The sequence below is a fragment of the Prionailurus viverrinus genome, chromosome E3 (genome assembly GCF_022837055.1).
Source record: "Prionailurus viverrinus isolate Anna chromosome E3, UM_Priviv_1.0, whole genome shotgun sequence".
In the NCBI taxonomy this organism is placed as follows: Eukaryota; Metazoa; Chordata; class Mammalia; order Carnivora; family Felidae; genus Prionailurus; species Prionailurus viverrinus.
The window spans coordinates 32,855,490-32,874,025 of NC_062576.1; the positions used below are offsets into that span (position 1 = coordinate 32,855,490).

General features: G+C 54.6%; 1 protein-coding gene across 11 annotated transcripts in view; it reads right to left on the reverse strand.

The window, feature by feature from the left end:
- The window catches only part of CLEC16A (C-type lectin domain containing 16A), a 203,646-nt gene that overhangs the window by 110,297 nt on the left and 74,813 nt on the right, over positions 1-18,536 (reverse strand). For all 11 annotated transcript variants that reach the window (XR_007147697.1, XR_007147698.1, XM_047837904.1 and 8 more), the window contains exons 13-17: positions 10,882-11,004; positions 7,522-7,631; positions 6,730-6,774; positions 4,118-4,168; positions 737-865 (exon numbers count right to left, since the gene is read on the reverse strand). Coding sequence is in view for 9 of the 11 variants with exons in the window: in XM_047837904.1 (XP_047693860.1) it covers positions 737-865; positions 4,118-4,168; positions 6,730-6,774; positions 7,522-7,631; positions 10,882-11,004 (458 nt within the window). In the remaining 2 variants the exon portion in view is untranslated. The remainder of the gene's footprint in view (positions 1-736; positions 866-4,117; positions 4,169-6,729; positions 6,775-7,521; positions 7,632-10,881; positions 11,005-18,536) is intronic.

The window sequence follows — 18,536 nt, forward strand, 5'->3', positions numbered from 1 at the left end:
GCTCTGAGCTGTCAGCACAGAGCCCAATGGGGGGCTCAAACTCATGGGCTGTGAGATCATGACCTGAGCTGAAGTCAGACGCTCAACGGACTGAGCCGCCCAGGCGCCCCAAGGTGACGCTGCTTTCTAAGAAAGAAGCTGATCTTACGAGAGAGATAGCATACCGTGAAGAGCCCTGCGAGACTGCTTCAGAAAAAAAGCACTGATAAGGGGTGCGCGCTGCTGCGGGGTTCTGAGAACTAATGTGCCCGTCACACGCGGAAGCAAGCAGGCAGGGCGAGAATCGCAGTCTCCTTAGCGGGTGCCTGCCTGGAGATCCCTCAGATACCTTAACACCACACCATCTCGGGCGGGGGTGCTGAGCCTCTCTGGGCCAGAGTTTCACACGGGCCTCACCTGCGCTGCCTGCCCTCTGCTCACCCCCCTGCCCCTGGTGCCCGCAGCGGCCCGGAGGCTTTCTCTCAGAGCCTGGGGCTGGGGGTCGTGCCCTGCACCGGAGAAGGCAGCCTGCCCGGCACCCCACCGTGGAATTTCAACCCTGCGTTAGCAAGGGGCAGGTCCCCTTGAGAAATCTGTCCTGGCGGCAGGGCGCGAGGGGGGCGCCCGTCCGCCCGCTGTCTGGACACGGGGTGGACGGAGGGCTCCTGACCTGCTGGAAGACCCTCCCTCCCGGCGCCGGCGGCGGCCCCGGCAGACGGCAGCCCAGGAGAGGTGGGTCCCACCTGCGCTCACTCACCCGCCGCGTCTTCTCCACGTCGCCGCACGGCAGCCGCTTCACGAAGTCGATGCCGGTCAGCGGCGTGCCCGTCGGGGGCAGCAGGATAGAGGCGTCCATCATGAGGTACTCCACGTTCATGGGCTTCATCTGGAAGAGAGACATCACAGGAAACCTCACCGCAGGGAGGGAGGGGCCGGGGCAGGTTACACGGGGCCCCTCGTCTCACCCGCCGACAGCCAACGGGTACAGTGCGCCCACGTTAAGGCTGGCACAAGGCCTCGAGGCGGCCAGACGTGCGGGCCGCGAGCCTTTGTTTCCCGAGATGCAGAGTTTTCCTTCCCTTGAACTGACAGCTCGGACACCCTTGACGAGTTGCCTCCGTGCTGTGGCAAGTTGTGCTTTCTCACCCTCTCGGGCCCCTCCACCCAGCGGGGAGCGGGTCCCTGACCGCAGCCTCCTCCCTCTCTTTGTACTCCCCAGAGTGACGACGACAGACCTAGCGAGGGCAGCCCCCGTTTGTGGAGAGCAGACCACTGACTGCAGGCAGGCGGTGAGCTACAGATCCTATTCCGTCCCCCCGAAGACTCCGGAAGGGATGTTTCCCAGTCCGCCGACAAGACGGAGACTCAGCTGGCTGGTGGCAGAACTAAGATGCAGACCCAGGCCCGCCTTGCTCCAGACGCCCTACGACTCCTGCCACATGACCACCAACCTACTTCCTTCCTCAGCCGCTCAGCATCTTACCTGGGATCAGAAAAACAAAGCTACTCAGTGAGCACCTACTAAGTTCCGGGCACCTGTGGGGCTCACCTACCACTGGACGGGAGTGCTGATGCTGTCCCTTGTTACAGAGGGGAACACCGAGCCCTGAGAAAGCGCGTATGCCCACAGCCACTGGGCCAGACAGGAGCGGAACTGTCTGCCTAGCTCCACACCACTTCCAGGAAGTCTTCTCTGATGACTATGATGAATGGTAACAACACCTCCCCTCCTGGAACTTTGCTGCATCAGTACTGACACTGAATGTGCATGCATCGTTGGACACAGACACTTCATTTACCAGACACCCTAAAGGAATGAGATTTCCTATATAGGTAAATGTCTTAGAGATTTAATTTTACTGCTTCAAGCATCACATGCTGTTTTAGGTGTCTTTTTTTTTTTTTAATATGTGATTTTTTTTTAATGTTTATTTATTTTGAGATAGAAAGCAAGGGGGGAGAGGCAAAAAGAAAGGGAGAGACAGAATCACAAGAAGGTTCTGTGCTGTCAGCACAGAGCCTGACATGGGGCTTGATCCCAGGAACTGTGACATCATCATCTGAGCCAAAATCAAGAGTTGGACGCTTAACCAACTGAGCCACCCAGGCGCCCCTTTATCTATCTATCTATCTATCTATCTATCTATTTTAAAGAAGGTGGGCTTCAATGCTATCACTTTTTTTCCCTCCTGGAACACACAGCTAACTATACATGGCATGTGTGGTGAGGGCCCGGCTGTCTGTGCTAAGCAGCCAAGGAGACAGCACACCCTGCCTGCCTCTTCCTCTGGGCCGCTGTAAGCAATTTCCTCCAAAGGCCTGGGGTCCCTCATCCCAAGTCCCTTTATCCCAGGGCAGGGTGGCAGAGCCCCATGTCCTGCCCCGGGGCCGCCCTTGGCATCGCCTTCCCGCAGTGCCTTCCGGCCTGCCCTCCGCCCCCTTGCAGCCCACTCCGCGCTGCCCCACCTGTCTCCACCACCTTCCGCAGGAACAGCAGACGGCTGCCATCATTACACCTTCTGCATCAGATAGGAGGTGATTCAGAAATGAATGAGGGTCAAAAATGAAGGCCTGGATTTAGCACAAGGGTCTCCGTGAGCACATCAGCAGCACCCGAGGGTCTATCTCTGCTTCATTTAGCTCAGCGACTGGTTCCTGAAGTCTGACCTAAGGACTATACTTTCAGGTATGGGGTGTGCCCCCTTTCAGGTTCTCTGGGGTGCCAGACACACAATGTGTGCAGGACACACAATGAACATGCGACAAGACAGACAAACGAGGCCGGGGGAGGCCGCTATGGTGGGAGGGAGGGGAGCCAAGCACTCGTGCACACCGTCTATGGGAGGCACCCCTTCGGTATTACACATCCAGGCCGGGTACGTGGTGTGGGTCCCATTTTAGAGACGGGAAAAATGAAGGCTTAGGATGGAAGCAACCCGTTGAAGGTCGCATCGTCAGGAGGTAACAAGAGCAGGAACTGAGCAGGGGTTTAGGACCCCGAGCTTCTCCACATCGTCAGGTGACGTACGAGCCTCCCGTTTCAAACAGGAAACCGACCTGTGGAGAACCGCAACGCAGAAGGAGACATCCCGGGGGTGAGATAAAGTGGTAGCTAACCCCTGAATCCACTCCACTTCCATTACTGGTCCAAACAAAGAGTAGGACACAGAGACACTCTTCCGGGGGGTCAGGGGAATGATGGGGGGCAGTGGCCACCACCAGGTGTGAGATGCACCTGGGTGGCCTACACATCACCGGAGGAGGCCCGGGCACTACTCGGGCACATCTGGAGACGAAGAATGCCAATTTACAACGTTCCCTTTCCGCAGAGGGCCCGGAAGTGCCGAGGGCAGGGGTGTGGTGAGGGCCCAGCAGTCCACCCCCCGGTGAGATGGGCTTGGGAGCCAGGAGCCACTTTGAGCAAGCTGCTTCTGTGTTTGTGACACTGAGGTTCATTACAACTTCCCGAATCGCTTCACTCTTTGATGAGCAGTGTCCACGAAAAGGACGTTTGTCACCTAATTACTGACTGCCAACGAAGGGGCAGGTGTTAGGGATGCAGAGAAATAAACACGACAGAGAGAGCCGCGTGACCCGATCTCTTCCCATGACCGTGCCTGCCGGACAGAGGCAGACAGGGAGGACTCTAAGCAGGTGCCGTGGATTCGAGGACAAGCAACACGCCAGAACATTCCAGGGGCCCAGCAGAGAAGGGCAGGACACTGCAGGGGAACTGCTCTGCCTTGGAATCCTGGCTCTCACCTCCCTGGCTGGGCAGGCTGGGGCCTCCTGATCGGTGATGGGAGAGAATGACAGCAGCCACTCCCATCAGGGTGAGGCGGGCAGCAAGGGCAGAACTACGTACAACATGCTTTACATTCCTGACGTGGCGTGAGACCTCAGTCAGGGACCATTTTGCACCCAAGTGAATCTTTCCGACCCATCTACGGCACGACCCTAACAGGGGGAGTGAGTGTCATCTGAGATTTCAAAAGTGGCAGCGAGCCAGAGGCACCGTTTCCAACTCAGTTCCCCGCCAATCTGTGTCCTTCGGTCAGAAAGGCCCAAGTGAGAATTCTCTCGGTTCCGCAGGACGAGCCGCACAGGCCACGCCAGCGCTTTCTGGCCCCTCACTTACTGTCATGCTCCTGTACTCGTCTTCAAACATGTCCAAAAAAATTTCTTCTCCCTAAAAAGGAAGGAAGGGAGGGAGATTATGCATATTTTTTCCATAAACACCAAAGTATTATAAACTCCACTTCACGGCTTGGGGGGCCATCTGGTTCTCATTAGTGAGTTCTAGAAAATCACCAGGAAGTAAAATACACACGTGAGCACGAACACACACGCTCTCTCAAACGAAAGCCCGGATATCATGTTGCGCCTCTCAACGACTCTCCCCCCCCCCCTTTTTTTTTAAGCACGTATAGTTAGATCCCTTCTGTCAAGGCAGCTAATTAAAACAGCAACAAAACACCACCACATATAATTAAAATATAAATGTGGTTAAAATGGCGAGTGTTCAACATCATGTATTTGTCAAGAACGGTGGGAGAGATGGGGAAGCCCGGCTCAGCTGCCATGTTCAAACCAGGAGGCGCCACACCTCGGAAAGGAAGCGTATAATTAAGTATACTTAACGCTAAAATTATACAGCCTGGTCCGTTCATTTCTGAGGCACGCCTGTGAGGCTCTGTAGCTCCGCGGGGCTGTGATGGCCAAGAACTTGGGTCTGAAACATGTACACCAGGGGCCAAATCCCAGCTTCACCTCTCAGAGCCTCTCGCTGGGTGACAGCCCACAACTACGCGGGTCGCCGTGAGGGTGACACGGGTCAACCTGAGCACAGAGCCCGCCGCCCGGCCAGGGCTGCTAAATGCGAGCACGGTCATTATGGGCACCACTGGACGGAGCACAGCTGGGGAGGGGAGGGGAGATTCAGCTGAATGCATCTGGACTATTGGAACTGTCCTGTCTCTCTCCTAAGTCCTGAATCACACATGTACAAACACAAATACATGGGCAGGGTGGGAATGGAGGAGATCCTTTATACATTTTTCCAGTATAAGTTCCACGTAAGAACCACAGAAATCACGACCCTGGAAATATCCAACACCTTCTGAGTTATTATACTTAGGACCTTATAGGATTGTATTATATGTAAGACCTTATAAGTAAAACTTACAGGATAAAAGAACGATCTGGGTGGGGAGAAGGGAGCTGCAATTCAAATATAGCTCTCCTTTCGCTAATGGTGAAGAAAACCCTCTGGGCAAATGTCTACCTATGTATCTCTGTCTTTCGGTTTTTGCAATGCAAGACTTTCTGTGGGGGGTGGGGGGCAGGGGACAAACTAAGAGCAGTTATCCTGGAAAGAGACCCAAAGATGACTAATGCAGCCGTGAGGCCTCCACTTTCTCCTGGGCTTTGCCGAGGACGTGTATCCTCGCTGAGGCCAAGCCTCTTGCGATGGTCTAAGGGGAGCCTGGGATTTCCTCCCCCGTGCGTGGGGCACCGCAGGGGTCCACCCTCGGCTGGGTGTGCCCACCATGCTGCAGCTGCACGGGGTCGTCTGAGCCTGACGAGGTGGGTCCTAGATTACAAGGCCTGCTTTTCTCTCAATGAACATGGACAATAATGGGCAGTGGCTTAAAAAGCTTCCTGCAAACAAAAGAGTTCTGGTGCCTATGTGCCTATAATTCATGGTAGTTTAAAGAGAATACAAAAAATCAAAGAGGTTGAGCAACAAGAAAATGGCAGCGCTAACACCTTTCTCCTGATCAGCCAAACGACAAGGGGAAACTGTGGCTAACTGGACCTGGAAAGACCTGACGCAGAGGTCGAAAACCAGGAAGGGACTAGGTCCATGTGAATATGGAGTAATCCACCTGCTGCTGACAAATTACGTGCTTCCCTAAGGAATACATCATGCCCTAGATAAGAATGACACAAAACCATCACAAGGAGATATTTCAAAACTAAACATCTGGAATCCGAAGAGGAATCTACAAATTTCTCTGTTACTCAAAGTCATAGTGGTCCTTTACAAAATCTCACTACCCTTAATGATAAACGTCTAGAAGCCTGTACGAGGTTTCCTGGCACACAGGTCTATAAATAACGTACATGCAGGGGCGCCTGGGTGGCTCAGTCGGTTAAGCGTCCGACTTTGGCTCAGGTCATGATCTTGTGGTTCGTAAGTACAAGCCCGGTGTCGGGCTCTGTGCTGACAGCTCGGAGCCAGGAGCCCGTTGGGATTCTGTGTGTCCCTCTCTCTCTGCCCCTCCCCCGCTCATGCTTGCTCTCTCTCTCTCAAAAATAAAATATTAAAAAAATAATAATGTACATGCATATAATTCATAAATTCACAAACAATTCAAAGTTACTTTACATGAAAAACATAATTCATGCACCTATTAATTTACATATGTGACTTAGTCATGTGCAGGTGTAAGTAATTCACAACTTATATGTAAATTCAGCAATACACAAATTCACACGTGACTGATAAACCGTCCGCAGTAGCACTGAATCCTCAACAGGTGCCCTGGTAAGAGAAGCAGGGCGAGACCAGGGACTGGGGACTGGGACAGCGTCCGGGCACTAGGACGCTGCACGTGGTTCACTAGGGAAGCACAGGCATACGGAGTAGCCACGGACTTGTGACCTTCACGTGCGTATGCCCACACACTACAGTCCCAGTTACGTCACCCACACCACGCTGCCGTCCCCTGTGCTCTGGCAACGTACCTTATAAAAATGCCGTACCAAGTGAACACTTTCTTCTCTGGCACCCTGTGAAAACAGAGGGAGGTGGGGAGGGAGGGCAGGGAGTCGGGTGAGTTACTAATCCCAAAATTTGAGAGCATGTAAAACAGGGGAGAGGCTGGGCTAATATCCTTAAATCTATCTAGTGGTTCGTAATGTGAGAGGGAGGGAGGGTGAGCTCAAAATAAAAACGGGGCAAAAGAGAGGTGATTCAAGGTGGTGACAGGGGAAGGTGGTAACACCGAGTTAGGTGGGGGCAGCAGGTTATAAAATATAGCCATGGTGACTCCATTTTTATACATGTGTGTGTATCTGGAGAGACACCCAACAAAGCGTCGACTCGGGTTGCTACTTTTTCCCCCGTGTACTTTCCAAATTTTCTCAAATAAACATGAAAAATAAGGGAGAAGGCAATAAAAACTATTTAAAAACAACGGATGCAGGTATTGGCACAATAAACCGTAAGTAAATAAGCAGCGTGCGTGTGTTTGAATATGTATAAAATCTCTGTAATGCAGAAAGAAGAATAATACAATTCCAGTGACAAATATAAGGCCGGTAACTGTAACAGAAACCACACAAATTCAGTAACTAGGCGGATTCATCGGGCCAGTCTCAGAGGAAGGGCAGTTCTTCTGGAGAGGCATCGGGGCCATCACGCCCTGCTTCTTGCTGGTGCTGCGGACGCTGGGGCTCCGATCTGGATCCAGCAGCTTCCTGCCCACCGCCTCCTCCCCTCCGGTGGAACATGGGCCGCGGGGGCGGGACCCTCACCTCCAGGCAGGCCAGGTGCACGTCCTTCATGATGCAGCCCGCGCTGGCCACGACTTGCTGCTTTAGGAGCAGGCAGCTCAGCTCCAGCGTCGCCAACCGGATCTTCCCATCTGCACAGGAAACCTGGGTCAGCCTCGCACACCCTGGCGGGAAGCCCTCAAATACAGCTTCTCGCCTTTATCGCTTTGAGGTTAACAGGTGACGGGCCCTGGACATCCAGTGGGGACACGGAGGGAAACCCAGGGGCCAACCCCTCCCCAGTCAATGACAATAGAATGTACCCACACCACCCATGCCAGGTACTCCCTTGCACCCCCTTTATCAGGGGAGAGGAGGCAGGAAAAAGATTGTTACTATTTATTACTGGAGGCTGAAAAAGTGGCCATCTGTGGTTGCTCTGCTTGGCTGGGTTCCTTCCTCTTTTCAGGAACAAGCACCCCCACTTTTGTTTGGAGAATCACCAACTCCACTCCTGGGCATGCAATTTGGGTGCAGCTGGTCCCTCCCCTCTGTCCCAGGGACAGGCACATCGGCCAGGCTGGTCAGATGCCCTATCCCTCTGGTCACGGTGACTGAGGGAGGGACGGGCGAGGGAGCCAGGCAGCCAATAAGGCTCAATTCCACACCGTGCTGGAACCACCGGGCAAGAGAACCTCTCCTCGCGCCGGGCCGAGAGCAGCACGGGCACAGTGGTGGGGCCTGAGCGGCACCAGACCAGGATCCACACCGGCCACCCCGCACCCTCGCCAGAGTTTCGAATCTTCTGTTCGGGGTTCTACAAACTGCCCACCCCTTCCCCCACAGTCCACCCTTTCCCCCAGACCGCCCAGAGTATGTCTGGCAGGCCCAGAGCCCGAGGAGAGAAGGGCACACACACAGCGGTAGAGTCCAGAAACAGTCTTAACAACTTGAGCTTCGGTACCCGGCTGCGCCTGAAGCCGGCACTGAAGTTACACAAGACCTCAAGTCACACAAGCCAGTAGTTTTGTTTCTGTCTGGATTGCTTCGGCCAGTCTGAGTATGGGTTTCGGTCCATGACTGATCCACCTGCCATGCTACTGTGAACCGGGCGCCGCGGTGGGCACAGTACGGACCCCTCCCTCGAGAAGTCTCTACAAAAACCCACCGCTATGGGCACTCTAAAGACTGGGGTTTAGACAAGTGAAGTGACTTGTCCAAAGCTTCACCCCGGGTGGTAGTGGACTCCAGGGGTTCTGAATGCCAAAAGCTCCGTGGAGCACAGCTCCTAGAAGCATCTGTGACTGCCTGATAGGAGGGCACCCTGCTCTTAAGGCAGACTCCTCCCTGCGTCTTTAAGCTCGTTTCTGGGGAGACGGCTCGATGTGGAAGAAGGGCCAAGAGAGGAGGAAGTCTCAAGGCTGCAGCCCTGAGGCCCTGGGAACCCTGAGGACCGGGACAGGCTACCGGGAAAAACTCGAGGCAGACGCACGAGTGCTCACCTCCCTGCCCATCCTTTTCCTGCTTCACGTGTCAGGAGGGGAACCGGAGAAGAGGGAAGCATCTACTGGGAGAGGCTGCTTGGTCTCAGCTCCGAGGTTCTCTCTCAGGGCCCCACGGGCCCAGCACGAACACAGCCCCGCAGGCTGTGCCCACCCGCCGCCCGCCTCCCACCTCCAGCTCTCCGGGGCTCAGTCTCGCTGCTGCCTGCCCCTCCGCAGAACCCCCCTGGCTCAGCCACGACACCCCTGTGGCCCCCTCCAGGCGACTGGGATGTGATCTTCCACCAAGACCCTTCCTCCTTTGCAAGCTCCTGGCAGGCGCAGACTTCCTGCCACTGGCCCCCTTAAGGGGCTGCCGTCCCTCCCCACCCCGGAGGCTCCTCTCCAACACCCAGGCCACGCTCTACCATCCTCAACCACCGAGCCAACCTGCTGACAGAGCCCCTGCCAACTGCCCCCTGAGCCACTGTCCCCGGGGACGACCTCTGTTCCCCACACTGGACCTTTCAGTAGAAACTGACCCCACCAAGTGCCCTTGGTCCTGAGCCACACCTGTCTCTCTCGCTGCCCCTCTTCTTCTATGTGGGACCCGGCTCAGGCTCCCGTGCTGGCTGTCCCTCTGCATCACCTTGAGATACCTGTAGTGGTCCAGGGCTTGGTCCCCGATATGCCTCTCTTCTCTCCCGTGGCTTTAAACACCACCCCTATGTCTGTGAGTGCCACAGTGTTAGTTCTAGCCCCGAGCGCCCCTAAGCTCGAGATTCTATGTCCTCGTGGAGTCGCAGCAGTCTGGGATGCCCAGCCGTGGCTTCCTGGAAGGCACGAGCCACACCTGTCCTGTACTTCCTGGACCCTCGTCATCTGCACACAGCGGCTGGCATGCAGGAGGCACTCGATCAACATTTCTCCGTGGAGCCATCCCCCCAAGCCTCTGTATACCCTCCCCGAAGTCATGGAGGCTCTGGCCCCTCTGGCCTCCAAGGGGCTCTGGCCGCTTCGTGGAGCCCACGGCCCTTAACTTCTGGAGTCCTCACTTGTTATCACGACTCCCACCCTTGCCCTTCTCCTGAGCCTGACGTGGGCTCATCGCCTGACTGCTCCTACTGTACCGCTCAGTGGTTCCCTCTTAACCAGGCCACATCTCCATTGGGCCCGTTTCTGTGCCCTCTCACACACCCTGATGGCCCATCCCCCTGCCTCTGCAGAGAACCCGCCTGGCGATCAGGGTCCCTCAAGCTCAGCACTGCTGATGTTTTGGGTCAGATAATCCTACGTCATTGGAGGCTGTCCTGTGCACTTGTCCTGTGCAGCATCCCTGACCCCTGGAGGCCAACAGTAACACCTCTTCACATTGTGACAACCAAAAATGTCCCCAGACATTGTCAAACGTCCCCTGCGGGCAAAGTTGTCCCCACTTAGGAATCACTGTGCTTGGTGACCCCTTCTGTTATTTCTAGCCCTTGTCTTGGCTGAGGATCCTCGGCCAAAACCTCAGAACTGGGCTGACGGGTGCCACACGCTGGGCAGGTCTTGTACCATCAAGGGCCCCTGATCCGAACCTTCCAAACTTCCCTCGTACACACTCTCAGGCTGGTTCGTGCTCAAACGTGGCCTTGGCCTCCCCGAGAGGAGGGTGACACACGCTGGCAAAACTGACACAAGAAGGGTTGGGTGCGGAAGGAGAAGGAAGACAGGGGAGGAAGGAGGAGGAGATCCCGAGGAGATGGACAGATGGAGATGGACGCGGATGGACAGAGCGGTATGGGTGGCCCAGGGAGGAGCCGAAATCTGCCTGCGCTCTCAGAAAGGCCAGGCCGAGGCCCCAGGGCTCCTGGTGCGTGGTCCGGCGGCCCGGCCCCTCTCACTCTACTGCCCCTGTGAGCAGCCACACCCCAGGCACCTGGCTGCGCAGCGTTGTTCATGATCCTGATGAGTCTTTCGGCCAGGAGATGGTTGTAGGTGGTCTTGTCGGCCGCACTGGGCACCGGGAGCTGGATTTGCTCTAGTTTTTCAGGATCCATGCCTGGAACGCACAAAGGGGCGAGCTGTCAGGGGGCCGCCTCACGAGAACCCCGCTCATCCTGAAAGGCGCCCCAGGAGGCGCTGCCCAACCTTGGCGACCCGGGGTCCATCTCCGTGACTTCTGCCACGACCGGTGCTGCCCGAACTAGAGCTCACTGCACAGTTCTCTGAAATGGAACTTGAATCAGTACGTATCAAAACATACATTTTCTATCCCCACGTGTAAGCTGGAAATCAACATGCTGCCACGCTGACAGGCAGTGTTAAAAAAAAAAAAAAAAAAGACAACGCTTTTACATTTTAGTCGAGGATCGTTGACTTGCGTCAACTCATCGCGGCCCAGGCCTGCTCTCTCTGTTAAAGACGGGACTCGGCGGATCCTTAGGAGGTGCAGAAGGCACGCCAGCCCCGAAAAGTGACACGCTCCCGGACATAATTGGGGGACACGGGAAAGGAGTGACTTCTGCACGACGTGCCACTCGGCCACCTCATGCTAGGCCTGTGTGCCACCAGAGGCCACCCATTATCGGACACATTCCACGGTGGGGGAAACGCACACGGAGACGAAGCGACCGGACGGAAAGGAAACCGCAGTCACGCCCGGCAGGTGTGCCTCTAGCTCCTGGCAGAGAACTCGATGAGCGGGGCCGGACACTCAACGAGCACACAGGCGGTGGGTGGGGGGCACCGCACCAGGCGAGGGGCGGGGCCGGCGAAGAGAGACCGGGCTAAGCGCTCGCGACAGAGAGGCGCAAATACAAAGAGGTCGACGGCGCGGATCTACCTTCAAGTGGCAAAGGAATCCTTTTCCTGCCAGCAAACACTGACGGCGTTTCGAACGCAACAGACAAGACATGGGAGAGGTGGCTGTGAAGTGGAAATGCGAGGGCACAGAGTCCAGCTGGGCACTGAGTGTCAGTTTCCTTGAAGTGGAACCTGGGGGGCCGGGCGAGGAGAAGACCTGTGAGGGCGACTCCGGCAGGCCAGGTGCGGAGAGGGGCCCCGAATCCTTACCCCCCTTCGAAGGTGGCTCTGGAAAAATACACTTACAGAGACAAATGGTTCGCCTGATCCAAGGCTGAATGGACTGTTTGCGCTTGAAGCACGTCTTTTCCTGTTATTCTACCAAAGGGGGAAGGTGACACTTCTCGGAACTCTTGAAATACGGCCCCTTGAGTGCTAGATGACGCTTCATTTAGAACCTTGACAAAACAGTGGAGGACAGCACTGAAGAGCTGCTTGTCTGGATTCTAAGTAACTCCTCCACACACGCACTGACGTAATAAACCATAACAATATATCTTGCTTTACTGAATTCCTTCCAGCTCCGAACCAAAGGCTAAGCCATGCCGGGGAGATGACACGGGTGAGGGACGGCCTGAGGGCTGGAGCTGGGCCGTTCTCCCTCTCCCGCCTCACCAGCAGCGGCTTCGTGAAAACACTTGACGGCGAGGAAAATTCAATTTGCGGATTCTAGATCCCATTTTGATGCTAAATGTCTAACTCCGAAGCACGCTGCTTTATTAAATGGCAAAAAGAACATCAAGTGAAATTTTTCTGGCGTCTGTTTTTCCTCCCCAGAGATGTCAACACCATCCTGACATCGCTCTAATCCTCCCATTTCTGGCTCCCTGGGGCCTGGCAGCCAGTGGTTCCAGGGGAGAAGTGCTCCTGGGCCGGACCACCTCTCAGCCCCCTTCAGCGAGGATGGCAGGAGGGGCCCAGCCGCCGGCTCCCTCGGGGACGCGGCAGTGGTCACCAGAACCGGGACAGTCAGGGACTTGAACCGGTTCTTGAACTTCCATGACGAGCTCCATTTTGTCTCTTTCCTATTAGGGCCCCCACTCCCTGAGAATTTGTCAAAAAATGAGGAAATCTGTGGCCAAATCCTCTCTAGACAGGAAGAAAAACACTCCACGGTTATCGTGACTTTCCTCAAGTGGCGACTCCACTCTCTGTGAAGCGGGGGGGGGGGGGGGTGTGCTGAAAAAGTTCCTTCTACAACTTCACAGGACCAGAGTCCAGCACAACCCCCCCCCCTTTAGTTGGAAATGAGGGCCCAGAGATGTTAAGTCACGTCTCCAAGGCCACAGAGCAAGGAAGCAGCACAGTTAGAATAGGAAGATTCCAAAGGTGGACAGGGTCCAGCTAACTTCTAAATGCTATGCTGTTTGGGGGCCGACTCAGGGATGCGCCACCCAGGGAGGATCCTGAAGGAGCGAGCATTTGCCTTGAGCTTCACAGGCAGCAGCTGCAAGGCGTGGGCAAGAGCTCGCGGAGGGTGGAGGTGGGGACTCTGGAAGGAAGCGACGAGGTAGACGTTGGGGGAAAGGGGCGGGCAAGGCTTGGACGCCAAGATCCCGGGACGGCAGCTAGCGGGAGACGACGTGATTCGGTTGTGCTCCTTCATGCCTACTCTGGAGTGGTCTCCACTGCCCCCCGGCCACTCAAGGCGATCCCTCTCCTCAAGGCACTCTTCCCCACACTCTATGTGAGGTGGATTTTACTGCCGGCCAACAGGGAGACAGAGAACGGGATCGACTCCATACGACACATGGAAAAATTTGCAAAAACCCCTTTGAACGTCTCTGTTCCTTCCCCAAAGTTCCTCCTGGGCCAGGTGCCTCACTTCCTCCCCATCTCTCTCTTTCTCCCACCGTGGCCTCTAACCACCACCCCCGCCCCCCGCCCCATTACTCTGAATTATCCCATTCCAGACCTTGGCTTTCAAGGCCCGTGTGGCAATTCAAAAGCTTCATTCTTCTGGGTTCAAACCAATTAGTGGCTGAGGGTTGTTATTAACAAGGCCAATGTCACGGTATGACCAGAACATGCATGTGAACAGGAAAACGGCGCACATGTGTGCATGGACACGCACCCCCTCCACACACCCACACATCCCCCCCCCCCTCCACACACACACACGCACGCACACACACACAGGTTTTAGGCACTAAAAGGCAGATTTTGTTGCAAGCCTGAGTTCCTCTGCAAGCCATTTCCAAACTCCGACTGAAGTAAACACTGTGGATAATACACTGTCCTATTTGCTTCAACCCTTAAGTGCTGAGCAATAGAGAAATTCCAAAGAAACCCAGATGTACTTCACATGGCCTGGGAAGATGTGCGAGCACGTTCAGACTTCCAGCAGACCACACGCTTCTGGGTTCCCTCCCCGCTGGGGTCAGATCCCTCTCTGTCCAAGTGAGTCAGAAAGGGTCTCCCTCTGCATTATTTCCACCCAGGGACCACGGGGTTGGGGGGAGGGTGGGGACAGAACTCCCAACTGACCCAGCAAGTCCAAAATGGAAGGCAAGGGTGTGGCTCCATGACGTCAGAAGCTTCCCCTCTAAGTTCTGATTTCTGGATTCTTCCTCCTTAGCAATGGCCCCCATCTGGGACGGGGTGGAAAAGACCCAGACCAAAGGTACAGAGAAAGACAGAGACAGACAACTCTGGATAAAGAGACCACAACGGAACCGGGTAAGTGATGGGCAAAAAACTTGTTTTCTTTTGGCCGAGGTCTCCTTGGCTGTAGTCACGCAAGCATTGCCAGCTTTGGAAAACTATAGACCCACTATTTCGAAAGCTAACCAGATGTTGGGCCGATTTCCAATGTACTTCCAGTTCTGATTATGTGTCACTGGAGATCCAGAATGATGTTTTGCCAGCTCTCTGCATGGCGAAAGCCTCCCTTTATCCTGTTACCTCTCAACCTTTCCCATACCTCCCATCTGTGTTCCAGTAACTTCTCAGCAAGATAAAACAAAACCCAAAAGCCCAAGATTCCTCTCGGGTAAACAGTGATAAATGGAGGGCGCGAGAGGGTGGTGGGTGGAGTAGGGAAACCTTGAAGAACATGAAAGCTGCAGAACTCACCCCCCTCCCTCGGGCCAGGCCTCTGCAGACCTGACAAAGGAGAGACGGCTGCATTTGCTATTACAGATATGAACCAGAATTCATTATGTGGCCCAATTGAATCACAACGAGTGCCTTCCTCCAACCGGTCAACCCTTTCCACAGTGGGGTATTCATTTCGGTGCAGCATCTCATCTATTATGATTTACTGGAAGGCCTGAGCTAACATTTGGTTTTTATTAACATTGCTTTTATGTTAAAATTGTCTTATGATGAAAAATCTATCGGAGAGAGACCATTTCATTAGGGGCCCTGCTTGGAAGGTATGGATCTAGAAGAGAGAGGCTGAAGGTTAAGTGCGGCTAACTGGCTAACTGCATGCTGCCTAACCAAAAAACCAGCTGACCAACAGCCAAAAGACCCCCATCAAATGCAGACCCTGGGCCCACAGGCCAGGGCTGGAGCATAAGCCAGATGGCAGCTTCCCACTAGGCAGTTTCCTTTGGGGGTCCCCCGGGCACCGGGCTCCCAGGTGCCACACATGAAGCGTCCAGCTTCCTCTCCAAACCTGCTCGATGGCCCACGCTCGCTGATTCTAGAAATGACCACCAGTGGCAGGGTCAGGGACCCGGGCATCACCTAGATTCCTCCTTTGGTGCTCCCTCCCGTCCAAACAAGGCAGGACTCCCTTCCCCCAGCCCTGCTCCTCTCCTTGTCTCCCCATCTTCGTAAATGGCCCCACACAGTTGCCCGAGTGTCCCATTGACTCTATCAGCGTGTCCTATTTCTAGTTTCCAAACATATCGTAAAACCTTCCAGTCTTCTCCATCTCTACAGCCAACATGCTGATTCAACCCACATTAGCCCTCACCTGGACGGGTGTGGTGGCTTCCTACTGGGCCTCCCACATCCCCTGCGGCAACCCTCTCCCTCACCCGCCTCGTCTACTTTCCACCCGGTAGCCAGACGGGTCTTCAAAGACGTCCATCTGATCATGTCACTCTTCTACTTAAAATCCTTTAGGGTTTCCCACTGCTCTTGGAATGAAATCTAAATTCCTTTTCATAGCCTTCAAGGCCCTCCGAGATCTGGTCCCCACCCAGCTGGTCAGTGCCTCGCTCTGCTTGGCCTCACTTTCTGCTCCTTGAACCTGCAAGCTCTCGCCTACATCACGGCCTTTGCATGCACTGTTCCCTTCGCCTGGACCACACCTGCCCCGGATCCTGGCAGAGGGGACTTCTCGCCCTTCAGGCCTCCACTGTCATATTTTTTCCTCAGGCCAGCGTCCCTTGACCCCCCTAGCTAGTAGCCCCCGCACCACCACCACCACCACCACTGGTGCATTCTCTGACACAACACGACCCGATTTCTTCTCATTCACTTGATGGAGGCTCATCAGATTGTTCCAGCGCCCAGAATGACGCCTCGCACACAGGAAGTGTGTGGCACGTACCTGAGAGATGACAACAAAGCCCTTCGCTTTCACCTCCTCGACACTGCCCACACCTGTCCATTATCTCTCCATTCTGTCCATCTTCTGGCTGAACTACGGTGAACCCTTTCTAAGGGGTGCACAGAGGTCAGATCAGTTCCCGGATGAACCCACCTTCAGCACCCCCCACCCCAGCCCATAGGATGCGGTTCACCGTCACTGCCCACCCAATGCCCGCAGACTGGCTCCAGCCCACCCCTTTCTCGGGGCGCCCTGCCCACCCTCGCCTGCTGCCCGCCCGCCTGATGAGCGGACGGTGGTCCCAGCCTCGGTCAGCCTGGAGTCTGTGGGCCCCCAGGCTGAGCACGCTGCCCGGCACACAGCTGTGCCCTAAGTAAGTAACTGAGTAACTTCAGGAACAAATTCGTCGTGACTGACAGTCTTTCAGAACCAAAGGAGATTTGAGACAAAGCGGTCACTTTCAAAAGAAGGTAAACACGGAAGCCATGTAGATTGCACAACGCATTCCTGCCTGAACAACCTTCGGAGTTCCCACTGCGTCAGAACACAATCAAAGCTCCTCACCGCCGTGTGTCCCCGCTTGCCTGTCATACTGCCGTCACCTCCCACCCCTCTCGCCCTGCTCCCTCCACAGCAGCCACAGTCATGTCTGTGAAAGTATGTGTTTGGTTCACCACCGCATTTGCAACATTAACCACAGTGCCTAGCATCTAATAAATAAGGCTCCCGAGATCTCTGCTGGGAGGCTGAGGGAAGAAATAAATGAATAGCACCAGCAGGAAATGGAAGAAGGAATTAAATTCCCTCAATTATACACTTCCACTCTTTTAAGAAGAAATCCCCTTCGATGTCGAGGAGGAAGGGGAGAGGAGGAGCCTCAAGAAAGAAAGGGAGGCACCCCAGGCAGGACCTCGGTGGGGTGGTCCCTCCAGGGCCCAGCATTGGATGAGGGAGCGCCTCCCTCCCAGGTACACAGCTCCGGCTCCAGGAAGGAAGCCCGTCAGGAAAGCCAGCCACCAGAAAGACAAAGTGCCCCTTGGCCCCCTGGAGCCTGGCATCCCCACCCCCAAGACGACACCTCCCTTGCTGAGGCCCCGAGCTCGGGCTACCAGAAAGAGAAAGGGCAGCCCAGCGAAGCCGCCGCACGGCCGAGAGCCGATCAGTCAACACACTTTGGCTGAGTGCCGACAGGCTGCCAGCCATTAAGTTGGGTACCACGGTAGGCCATCGGGACAGACATGGTCTCTGCCTTTAAAGACCAGGCAGTCCAGAATGAAAGGGAAAATATGGAGAGAAAAAGAGATAGAAAAAGTGCCACGGGATCTCCCTGGAAATTTAAAAAGGTCTGCTCCTCACAAGACCTTGTTAGCTGATGAAAAGACAAGTCACAGACTGGGAGGAAATCCTTGTGACACTCATCTGATAAAGGACCCAGAACGTATATTATTAAAAAAAAACCCAAAAACTCAAGTCTCAACAATTAAGAAAACGAACAACCGGTAAAAAAATTTGAAATGATACTTCGCCAAAGAAGACACACAGAAAAGGGGCACCTGGGTGGCTCGGTTGGTTAGGTGTCCGACTTTGGCTCAGGTCATGATGTCACGGTTGTGTGAGTTCGAGCCCCGTGTCGAGCTCTGTGCTCACAGCCCGGAGCCTGCTTCTGATTCTGTGTCTCTCTCTCTCTGCCCCTCCCCTGCTCACGCCCTGTCTCTGTCTTTCTCAAAAATAAATGTTAAAAACTTAAAAAAAAAAAAAAAAAGAAGACACACAGAGTGGCAAGTGAAGCACACAGAAAGAAAGTCATTATCATTAGGCATTAGGAAAATGCAAATTAAAATCATGATGAGACACTGCTACGTACCTATTAGAATGACAAAAATCAAAACGAGTGTCATACAAGTATTGGCAAGGATGTGTGAAGACCCGTCATACACTGGTGATGGAACGCCAATTATACAGCTACTTAGGGAAAAAATGTGCCGGTTTTTCTTAAAAACAAACAAACCTGGGGTGCCGGGGTGGCTCAGTCAGTTAAGTGTCTTGACTCTTGGTTTTGGCCCAGGTCACGATTTCAGAGTTCCTGAGATCGAGTCCCACGTCGGGCTCTGTGCTAACATCATGGAGTCTGCTCGGGGTTCTCTCTTTCCCTCTCTCTCTGCCCCTCCCCTAAGCATGCTTGCTCGCATGCTCTCTCTCTCTCTCTCTCTCTCTCTCTCTCA